Genomic DNA, 12,380 nt, shown 5'->3' on the forward strand with positions numbered 1-12,380 from the left:
ACAGAAATGGTTCAAAGGTAGAAGACAGAGGGTGGTGGTGGAGGGTTGTTTTTCAGACTGGAGGCCTGTGACCAGTGGAGTGCCACAAGGATCGGTGCTGGGTCCTCTGCTTTTTGTCATTTACATAAATGACTTGAATGCGAGCATAAGAGTAGTAAGTTTGCAGATGACACCAAAATTGGAGGTGTAGTGGACAGCGAAGAGGGTTACCCCAGATTACAACAGGATCTGGACCAGATGGGCCAATGGGCTGAGAAGTGGCAGATGGAGTTTAATTCGGATAAATGTGAGGTGCTGCATTTTGGGAAAGCAAATCTGAGCAGGACTTATACACTTAATGGTAAGGTCCTAGGGAGTGTTGCTGAACAAAGAAACCTTGGAGTGCAGGTTCATAGCTCCTTGAAAGTGGAGTCGCAGGTAGATAGGATAATGAAGAAGGCGTTTGGTATGCTTTCCTTTATTGGTCAGAGTATTGAGTACAGGAGTTGGGAGGTCATGTTGCGGCTGTACAGGACATTGGTTAGGCCACTGTTGGAATATTGTGTGCAATTCTGGTCTCCTTCCCATCGGAAAGATGTTGTGAAACTTGAAAGGGTTCAGAAAAGATTTACAAGGATGTTGCCAGGGTTGGAGGATTTGAGCTACAGGGAGAGGCTGAACAGGCTGGGGCTGTTTTCCTTGGAGCGTCAGAGGCTGAGGGGTGACCTTATAGAGGTTTACAAAATTAAGAGGGGCATGGATAGGGTAATTAGGCAACATCTTTTCCCTGGGGTGGGGGAGTCCAGAACTAGAGGGCGTAGGTTTAGGGTGAGAGGGGAAAGATATGACAGAGACTGACGGGTTAGCTTTTCACCCAGAGGATGGGGGTACATGTATGGAATGAGCTGCCAGAGGAAGTGGTGGAGGCAGGTACAATTGCAACATTTAAGAGGCATTTGGATGGGTATATGAATAGGAAGGGTTTGGAGGGATATGGGCCAGGTGCTGGCAGGTGGGACTAGATTGGGTTGGAATATCTGATCGGCATGGATGGGTTGGACTGAAGGGTCTGTTTCCATGCTGTACCTCGCTATGACTCTATGACAACCTTCTGAGAGAAGAAATTCCTCCTCATCTCTGTCTTAAACTGGTGCCTCTTTATTCTGAGACTGTGCCCTCTGGCCCTAGACCCTCCCATGAGGAAGAGCACCCTCTCAGCATTGACTCTCGACAATCCAATATGTTTCATTCTTCCAAACCCCATGAAGTAGAGTCCCAACTGTTTAATATTTGCTCAGAAGACAATCCCTTCATACCAGGGACCATTCTAGTGAACCTTCTCTCTGATGAAATTATATCATTCTTTCCATCGAAAGTTTATGGTATGTATTCCTGTATTACACAAGACAATCTAATTTCCATTGAAGGAATGGGCAGTGTCTATCCGGAGCTTGTCCTGTACAGCAAAGATTTGGCTGATTTGCCACTCGCTGACCTGGGGATTTGGTAAGTATTTTCAGGACTCCTGCTTTAACCAACATAGAATATGCAGAAGAAATATATTCCACAATGAGTGTTCAGTGGTGCCAGCCATGGTTCAGTGACAACGCTCTGCTCTTGAGTCCGAAGAATGACGGTCCAGGTCTCACCCCAGCACAGAATTCCGGCTGGGAACCCAGTGCAGAGCTGAGGGGCTGCAACACTGTCACCATCTTTACAGTGAGACAGTAAACCGAGGCCTCATCTGTGCTTTCAGATGGAGGGAGAAATGATCCTGGCACTATTTGAAAAAGACTAAGGGGGAGGTCTCCTCATATCTTGGGCAATATTGATTCCCTATTAACATCACTAGGGACTGACTATCCATTGTTAAACAAGATTGCTGTTTATGGGAGCTTGCTGTGTACAAATTGGTTGCTTCATTTCCTTAATGATAACAGGTGCAACATTTCAACAACTCTTCAGTGGCTCTAAAAAGCCTCAGGACATCCTCCCATAACCTGAGGTCCTACAATTCTTTTCTGATTAATGTTTTAGATTAACCCATCTGGGTCTCTCCTATTGTAACACCATTCACCATCAGTTGTGCAATTAGAAAACATCACGGCAGTAATTAGAATCTCCATCTGTTCATACACAGTGGTCCACAGTCATTTGATGACTGTATGGTTTGTGTATATCGGTTAAAGTTGACCCAAATGTTCAATCAAAAAGATGTTACCAATTTAAATTATTTATTGACAAAGCCTCGAGAATTCAGGGCGATTAATCACACACGACAGAACAACTGCCCATGATAAACAACTCTGAGAAACTGGCTTCATTCAGACATTTGGTTATTCATCCAGAAACTGGAGAGGGAGGTCAAGGAGGAAAATGGCAGCAGTCAAATCATATTCGCTGGCTCAGCCAAACACGGTGGCCAGACCAACCGTATGAAGGAACACATTCTCTACTTTATAAGGACACGGCGCTGTCCTCCCATCGTCAGATCAACCCATCGAAGAGGAGGGGGGGGGGGGCGCGGTGGTGGTACGGGAGATTAATTCGATCTCGAAGACTCACTCCAAAGAGCACAGCTCGCGGGTTTGCAGGCACAGCATTCCTTTTGCGTCCTGAGTAATTACCAGACACCATTGCTAAGACCTCACACAGATCCAGCAAGAAATGCTGACTCCACTAAACGAACTTTCTCTGTAATTTTAAACAACACCAGTAAAGTTCCTGAGGCAGACACCACCCTCAGGAAAGAGGAAAAAAAGTTTCTCAAATTATTTTTTCCTCATCCAGAAATAATTAATTTGTAAAGCTGAGCAACATGTGTGCATGTGATGCATATTTATTCAGAAATTACTAGGGAAAAAACACGATAAGTTCAAATTTGTCAGTAAGATGAGGAAGGATCAAGGACAAAGGGGCTCCAGCAATTCACTGGGAAAGTGGGATAGTGTGTTTCTCTTTAACAATTTAATGACAAGCGTAACCACATATATATTTTATCGGGATGGTTTCAATCTTGTTCCCGTCTCTGGAGCAGGGAAAGCGTGATCCACTGCTCACATTCAAAATAAATTCCTCCCAACAACCGTGTGTACTCACCCTTCCACAAGAAATGTCACAGCATGGACCGACCTAGTGTGTACATACACCAATACATGACAACATACATACTGGACGACATGAGCATATATTCATCGATTTGCAAGTGAGGACGTGTGGATGTCTATGTTCCTAGTAGAAGATTAGTTTTGATTCACTGTAATGTGCCAGACACAAAGCCAGAGCTGCTTTTCATTTGGAGTAACAATGGTTTTAAATTCTTGCACATCATTTTCTGTCACAATAAGTTAACAGTTCTTTCAGATCATAAGAAGATAGACCTAGGAAGAGGCCATTAAACTCCTCCAGCCTGCTCCGTCATTTAACACCATCATGGCTGATCTCATCTCGGCCTCAACTCCACTCTCCTGCCCACTCTCCATAACTTTTCAACCCCATTACTAATTAAAAGCCTGTCTATCTCCTCCTTAAATACATTCACTGCCCACCGCACTCTGGAGGACTGAATTCCACAGATTCACAGCCCTTTCAAAGAAGTAATTTCTCCTCTTCTCTGTTATAAATCAGCTGTGGATTAATCTAAATCTGTGACTTCTCATTTGAAATTGTCCCACATGAGAAAATGTCCTTTCCAAGTCAGTTCTGACCATCCCCTTTAGCCACTTTGGACTGAGATAATTGCCGACTTTTGAAGGAATTCTGTGAATTCTTGTGAGCTAAGAGCACTGACCGACTCGATCAACAATAAACAGCGTCTCCATTTAATTTTCTACTTCAATCCTCCCCCCCTTGTGACCATGAGCTATACTCAATTGCATTTACAACAGCAATCTTTCAAAGGATTTTGCATTAAAATGGTCTTTTGCTTTATTACACCTTACGTTCATAAAATGTCTTTAATATTCTTGGCGAATTTGAGAACATTAGCTTTGAGAATCTCTGTTCTGCTTCTCATCTAAATTAAAATTCCATTCTACTGTGAAAAAAATTTGCAAAAAGTAATTTCTGGAAAGAAATGGATTATGTTTCTACTCTCAGTGGAACATACGGACTTAAAATGTCTCATTTTAATTAATTACAATGATTGGGCCCTGGACTGAGTTTCGTTGTCAATGTAAATTTAAACTACTTAACTGAGACTGTGAACATTTTCAAATAACACATTTAGTAGAAGATATCTCATTACAATTAATTTGCTCATTTGGTAACTTGAATTCTACAGGATCTTTAAAAAGTATATTATCGCTTTTCCAGTTTACTGTGAAATCATATTTTTGACAGACAAAACAGAGGGTTTTGTTGGCAGGAGAATAATGGAGACTTCCAGACTGACAAGAGTTTGAAAATTCACAGTGAATTAGTTTCAGGCACCACGGTATTCTGTAATAACGCGCAGACCAACAAATCTTAGAAAGGGTTTAATTCTGAAAAGACATACACAGCGGGTTATGTCGGGCGTGTTGCACAATATCCCTGATGATATGTCACCACGAAGAGTGTAAGAACAAGCAAGTCTTCTATTTTTGAAACATTTGCTCTCTGAGTGTGGTATTCGGGGTGCACAGCGGACAGCAAGGCAGAGAAATCTAAAAACTTGCTGACTGATAACTTTTGGGCAGCAATAAATCTGGTGTTGAGGACACAGCATATTAAATGTGAAGGCTGAGTTCAGCAGTGATTTGATCTGCAAACTGCGCAGTTTCTTCAGCAACATTGCGGGTTTACAGGTCAATGTGGCAAGGTTTGCTTCACCAGAAAAGCAAATTTCAAAGCCATTTATAAACCTACCAACTTGTGTTTCACTGATACACATTCATTACAAATCTAGTCTCATTCCCTAACTCAGTGCTCACTCACTCTACAACAAATACCAACTATGCCATCTCCAAAACTTTCAAAAACTCTGAAAGATCATTTGAATTAGCAGTGTGTATGGTACTCACAGAATTAAAATCTAAAACGATTAAGGGCACATGATAATGATTTGGTTATTTATGGGTTCTCTTTTCAGCACAATGAGAATAGAATTTAGTTCATATTGTTTTTCATATACTGGGGGGTGTGCTTGAGCTCTCATAGTCACAAACACATATCCCGACATCTCACTCATCCACACAAAAGCTTACATTTTACATGCAACAATGTGAATACTGTTTCTTTAAACATTCAAGCATAAAGGTATACATTTATAAATACATCTGCATGCACATATAGTCTGATATATATACACACACAGGTTTGCATTCACATTAACACAGATGTATGGTATGTGCCTGTGTTTTTGTACAAGCACATTTTGAATATAAATAAACAACAAGATTTACATGGGCCGAATCTTCCATTGTTTTTTTCTGGAGTGTGGTGTAAATAAAGAGCGAGACTTGGCACTCACTCACTCACTCCTCACTCACTCACTCACTCCTCACTCACTGACCCACTCACTCCTCACTCACTCACTCACTCACTCCTCACTCACTCACTCACTCCTCACTCACTCACTCCTCACTCACTCATTAATCTAAGTTATGGTTGACAATAATATCAGCAATTTCTTCTGGAACAAGTTTCAAGTATCTAACATGACTTTTAGCAAAGATTAACAGAAGATTTCTGATTTTATACAAGAGACCTTGCAGTTTTTTCTTATCATTGACAAAGCATGTGTAAATATAATCCTGTTGAAGTGTATTCAGGGTCTCTAATCTACATGTGCACATGTTCTCATTCTGACCTTTCTCTTTTCATGAGATCTGGAATGCAATATCAGTTTTGCTAGGAAAGAGAATAGCTCACATCGTAATTCGCTGTGCGGTTCCCATGTGTGTGATCAAGAATAAATACCCATTGCGCATTTATCAAAAGTGTAGCAACATTTCAAGACAGATTCAAGCGGTTTTAACACAGCCTGGAATTAGATTTGGAATAAATACTGTATCTAAATAACCCATAAACCTGCAATATATGAAACATTTTGTTAAGAAAAGTAACCTATGCTGGAGCACTGAATACATTTTTTTAAAAGCATATTCCTTTTGACTTCCCTCACTTTTTGTTACTCTGATAAATTGAAGGAAGTGAATGGTGGACAGTATGAATTAGTCTGGATATAAATGTTAATCATTGACTTTTCAGTTAAAATCAAAGTTGATACATAGAAATAAACTATTTGAGGATTTTCTGGACAAACAATTCATAAAAATGTTCATCACGTAAGTTTGTGGATAAATCAGCCGTTAACATATGTTAATGATTACTTGACTACTGGGTAAGTGACATTCTCAGTGAGTCTTATTGATATCATGTCAGTATTAATGCCTTGGCTTTAAAACCTAATGGAAAATGGGAAGAGGGGAGCCCTGGTCCAGTTTTGATGTATGACGTTATTAAAACAATCCTGCAACTTTAAAAAGAGGAAAGAGCCTTTCAGGTGTTTTTTATTCTGTACCTTTGGGTTGGTCATTCCCAGCAGTGCAAGATGGTAACAGCTCAAACTGACAGTATGTTAATGACCAACCAAATCAGAAAGTCTTCATCACCTTGAGTCCCAACAAGTTGGCGGCTGCAATCATTAAAAATTTAATATTTACTTCAATCAAATTTTCATCTGCTAATTCTTCACACACAGTTTTACTGAGATGGCTGCTGCACCAAATGTCCAAATTACTGCAACAAAGACTTTTCCAGATATCATTCCGGGAGGTGCAGAAATATACTCCATAGCACAGCCTAACACTTTGTAGCATTGTTCATCTCATTTCACAATTTGGCAATGCGATGGCCTGTATATATTGTCACAAAGGCATTATTTGAAATGTAAAGATTAAAGAATGTACAGAAACACATGGAATAATGTGATGTGATGGAAACTAAAATTCTTGATGTTGAATGGACTGAGGTTCGAAGGCTTGAGTTTCCTCCCTGTCAATGATATTAAAACATGACCCACTGCTGACAGACACACATTCAACTGTAAATAAAGGCCAATAGGCAATATTACCAATTAAAGGCGAATAATCTCTGGGGTTGTAGGTTTTGCAGTGCAGTAGTAACTCTTTCCTAAATGTTATTGATTATACTGGAGCATTAATCCACATGACAGCAATGAGCAGACCTAATGAAGCTCCTGCATGTTATTTGCTAGAATTATCATCACTAGAATAGACATTACAATCAACTACATATTTCTGATAGTCTTTCAATATTTGGGCCTGGGATAAGATGAGTAGCATTTACCAGTTTGACAGCTCAAAGGAAAGATACAGAATTCGTCAACAAAATAAACACTACTTTCACAAAATGGTGGTTTATATGTAGGACCTTAGCCAAGATTCACAAAAAGATCTATTGCGGCAAATTATTCTGACATTTTGAATATATACTTTCAGCAGATTTGTCTTTTCAGATTCATTTTGGGTACATTCTAAACTGGTACAGCCTTCTCAAAAGTAACAAAACATATTGAAATCGAAATGAAGTTGGCTTCATTTGGAATTGCAGGAGATGCATAATGTCCAATTTACAGCCTTCATTTGATTTTTTTTAATGATTTGCCAGTAACTGTATCTTTACCTGTAAGTTGCCACAGTTTAAACTTTGTTACACATTGACATGGGGAGAGGGAGGTGGGCATTTCACATCCACACACTAATTCACTCTAATGATCATTTCTTCACATTCCCAGTTACCAGAAGATGAGTCTAAAGTGAGGTGATTTACCTTGTGTTCCAATGGTACGTCCACTTCCTGAATCAGGTTATTCAGTAAACACAGACAAAGCACAGGGCATTGTTTCATTGTGACACAGGGCAGTTGTAGCTACAACAGAACTTGTGCTGACAGACACATGCCAGAGCTCATTTCCATCAACTGGAAAATGTTTACGTTAAGTCCACCCATTTTTGAAATGCTTTGTCCTTCTTTCCTGGCCATATACATGTCTTTATTAATGACAGTGACCTACAGGTGTGTAAGCACAGGCAGTTGTGGGACTTGCACAACTTGTTGTTTTTGCTGATGAACGCACAAATCTTTTCCTTTGCAGCATATTTCATGTCAACAACCCTGCAGCTATTGGCAACACCAACTCAATGGATGAGTCTCACTCTTTCCGGGAATTTCTGTGTGAAATAAGCTATCTGCAGCTTTAAGATATGCTTCATTTTGGGATAGAAACTGTCTCATTTCCACATACAATGAGAACTCGCTCACAACCCTCTCAGACAGAAAAATCTCACAGTACTTTGCAGATGATGAAGACAAGTGATAAGAAAAACACAAATGAAGATTTAGCCTTGAAAAGAATTTTGAGAGACTCTACCAATGTTCCTTTTGAAGGAATTTGTAGAGTATGTCTTTTCTAACACTAACACCATAACCAGCTTCCAAACTCACTGCGACTAAACTTCGAAGGTAGCTAACGACATTAACAACACAGCCGATAGCTCTCTGTCTTTCCTTGTTTTGCCAACAACAAAACCTGACTGGTTTATACAGCCCCAGGTCCTCATTACTGACACAAATAAATTGCAGCTTGTGTAAGTACATTGTATTATTACACAAACATGTATCAAAAGCAGAAAGAAATACCTAAACAGCTTTGAAGTAACTGTATAGATCGGGGGACTAAACTTTTCCACACAGTTTCAGAAGACAGCCCTGTTACAAAATGTGTTGCTTACAAATCAAACTGTGATAAGTTCAAAACGTCAAACCTGAGTTTTAATCCCAAATTCTTATATGTCTGCTCAACCATATTAGTTTGATTTGAAATCTGGAAATTACTTTTTAAGATTCATAATATTAAGTTAAATTTGTTAAATTATACATAAATGCAAGTCTTTTTTTCTTAAAAACAATACATTGTAACCATATATATTCAGTCTTGATCATCATTTGTCAGATACATGATCACACCTAAATTAAACTTATCAATTAAATATTGAAATGTAGTCACATAAAATAAATTGAATTGCTTCTTGAACTTGGCTGATTCTTTCTGTTTTATTTTTATGCAGTGCTGCACTTTGTTTTACATCAAAACCTCATTATAGTTCATGAACAAGTTTACTGGTTTAAAATGACTGAATAGCTAAAGTTCCTTTTCCATTGAATTTGTATCGCATCCGACAATTCATGTCTGATTTTTATTTTATAAGGAGCCACACACCGGCAGCCTTGACAGCGGGCCGCATTTTAAAGTTTAACGAGCAAGGGGAGCTTTGTGATCAGCAGCAGTTTAAATAAAGCTTTTGCTTTGGGATCATCCACCCAGAATCTCAACTTCCCCTGAATTTGTAATTCCCTTACTCCTATTGCAGGCCTTGGGTCTATCCACAAGTGCCTGTCGATATCTCTGTGTCAGTGATTGCATGAAGCTAAGTCTCAGTCCTGTCCTTTCCCTCTGCTCAGTGTGTGGCTGGGAATGATTTCACTGAGCTCCCTGCTTGTCAGAGATCAGAAACTAAAGGTCCAGGTAAGGACAGGAACAACTCTGCACCCTCCTGCTTGCAATACAAGTGCATTAGTACTCATGGTCAGAACTGCTCATTTCTCATTTTCTGGACCCACATAATCAAAGCTGACCAATTACCAAGGAGCATTGACATTTACCCTTAGACCCAGTAGTAACAAATGGATAGCAAAAATAAAAACATCATCAGATTGTTATTCCACTTTTCAGATTTGATCTAACGTGGTTTATCTCGCATCTTTCACACTGACATCATATCCCACAGTGCTGAGCCAAAACAAAACTTGGAAAGTGCAATTGCTATTTTTCTTGCTTATTCCTTTTTTTCAAAAGTCCCTTTTTTGGGTTTAGAGTCATGTGTGTGCGTGTGTGTGTGTGTGTATATGTGTCTGTGTCTGTGTGTGTATATGTGTCCGTGTCCGTGTGCGTGTGTATATGTCTGTGTGTGTATATGTGTCTGTATGTGTGTGTGTATATGTGTCTGTGTCTATGTGTGTATATGTGTCTGTGTGCGTGTGTATGTGTCTGTGTGCGTGTGTATGTGTATATGTGTCTGTGTGTGTGTGTGTATATGTGTCTGTGTGTGTGTGTATATGTGTCTGTGTCTATGTGTGTATATGTGTCTGTGTGCGTGTGTATGTGTCTGTGTGCGTGTGTATGTGTATATGTGTCTGTGTGTGTGTGTATATGTGTCTGTGTGTGTATGTGTCTGTGTGTGTGTGTCTGTGTGTGTGTGTATATGCGTGTGTGTGTATATGTGTCTGTGTGTGTATATGTGTGTGTGTGCGTGTGTCTGTGTGTGTGTGTGTATATATATGTGTGTGTGGATGTGGTTGTTCATTATTCAAAGAGATTGATTAAAACTTTCTGAATTATTTTAATATGATTATTGCTGAATGACTTCAGTTATTTACAAGCAGCTGACAATATAATTCAGTCATCTCGTGTTAATTATCCAGGAATTATCTTTCACTTTTCTCTAAAATATGAGTTAATTTGGAAAGAGTTTCTGTCTTATGAATTTTAACATGGTCACTTACATAAAAGACATTTAAGAATGGATATTGCAGTGGCACATCACTATATGCAGTGGACTGGCAGAACTATTTTTAAATGTTGTAATTTATAACTGAGTTGATACAAGAAATTATAATAACTAAGGAGAAGCAAGAAGAATGTTTTCTAATTGAAAGAATTGGTTTCTTCCTGTGTAGCTGAGTGTGGGTGAGCGCACAGTAATTGATAAGTTTCCCAAAAGGCAAATCCATAACAAAGGTGCAATATCAAATTCTAAGTGTCAGAGTTTCAGGTTTTTGATGCTTTTTATTTTCCATATTTAAATGTAACACAAACTACTTGATTTAACACAAACTCTGCAACAGTTTCTGTCTCTGCATCCTTTTGCTGTCAGTGTGGAACATTGTAAAAATGCCCTGACAGGAGATTTCACTGGGCTCTGCCTGAATTTATATATCACCTAAAACCCTCAGCTGCAAAATGGGTTCAACTTGTAAAGATTGGCAGTATTTCTGGAATATCCATTGGGGTTTCACCTCACCTCTCACTGCTCCCGGTGTTCACTGACACAGGCACTCGGAGGGAATTTCTATTCTATCTCTGCGACACCCTCCCCCACACATACCCTCAACTACACATACCCCTCCCCCTCACACACCCTCAATTACACACACACCCTCAACTACACACACACACCCTCCCCCACACTCCCTCCCTCACACACCCCTCCCCCACACACACCCCTCTCCCTCTCACACACCCATCCCCACTGCCCCCACCACCCATCCCATGTACATTATTTGTGGAACCGGGTGTCATCAAACTGACAGCGTTCCACAGTTGCACACTCCTTGTCTTCTCAGCTTTTAGGGAGTGACGCTCTGGATATTTTGTGCACTTCTCACATTATGAAAAGACATTATTTTGTACGGTTTTTGTTCAGGTTACCTTGTTACGATCTGGGCCTCTCCTCCTGCTGGGCCAGAGCCTGGGGTGTGGGTAGCCATGTCGCCTGCTCCCTTCTCAGTGAGTTTCTTGGTGCCAAAGTCCCTGCTGTGCTTCTTCATGGTAACAACCAGCTGCTGTCTAGCCCCCAGTCTTCAGAGCAAGCAGCGTGTACTCCCACCAGCAGCACTGAGTGACTCCTGCCCCTCGAACCTGTCACTTTAAAGGAGTCAGTGTACACGGCTGACGCACTCAAAGCTGGTGTAACCAAGTCCTGCTCCCAAATCCTCCGACTCGCCAACAAACCTTTCCGCCAAACTTATTCACTCATTTGACGAGTGTCTCCAAAGAAATAGGCGGGAAACCGGGTGCGTTAAGAGGAGGCGTGCAAGGCACCAGTTCAAAGGGATTGAATCCAATGGGTCACTGCGATCATGCTGCTAGGCCAAGTTGTCTCTGTGTCAGTGCAATTGACAGAGACCAGACTGAGGACATGTACGTACAGAGTACAGCCGATGCGTCTGGAATGATATCAGTCACCCAGTAGGTGCAGGATCAGCCTGGGAGCAGCTGCTGTTCCTGATTCCTCACACAGCAGCGAGATCAGATTCCAAAGTTGCCAGTGTCAAGCTCTCCTGACCAATACACTCCCAGCCTCCCAGGAATTCTCTGCACTGGAATTCAACGTCATAAATCACATAATAAAATAGGAGGAAAATTATCGATTAAAAATAAGCCAGCCTTCACGAGATTTCAATTCAAAGTCACATGTTCGCTGCTAAATATGGGAAAGCAGTTAATATAGTGACAGCAAATTTATGATTGGCAAGTCGTGTTTACTGAATCTGATGGGACGTATTGATTAGTTATAAACACAGCTGAATCTTTCATCCTTCATTACATTCAGCGG

At 40.4% G+C, this 12,380-nt stretch overlaps 1 protein-coding gene across 1 annotated transcript in view; it reads right to left on the minus strand.

Annotated features, from left to right (window-relative positions):
• rbm20 (RNA binding motif protein 20) overlaps positions 1-12,041 on the minus strand; it is a 325,960-nt gene extending 313,919 nt beyond the window's left edge. Inside the window, exon 1 of the mRNA XM_043713177.2 lies at positions 11,474-12,041. Within this exon, the coding sequence (XP_043569112.2) occupies positions 11,474-11,592 (119 nt within the window). The 5' untranslated portion in view covers positions 11,593-12,041. The remainder of the gene's footprint in view (positions 1-11,473) is intronic.
• Between the last annotated feature and the right edge of the window lie 339 nt (positions 12,042-12,380).

This window comes from Chiloscyllium plagiosum, unplaced genomic scaffold (genome assembly GCF_037043375.1).
Source record: "Chiloscyllium plagiosum isolate Xiang-an unplaced genomic scaffold, Cpla_swu_hap1 HiC_scaffold_22, whole genome shotgun sequence".
Classification (NCBI taxonomy): domain Eukaryota; kingdom Metazoa; phylum Chordata; class Chondrichthyes; order Orectolobiformes; family Hemiscylliidae; genus Chiloscyllium; species Chiloscyllium plagiosum.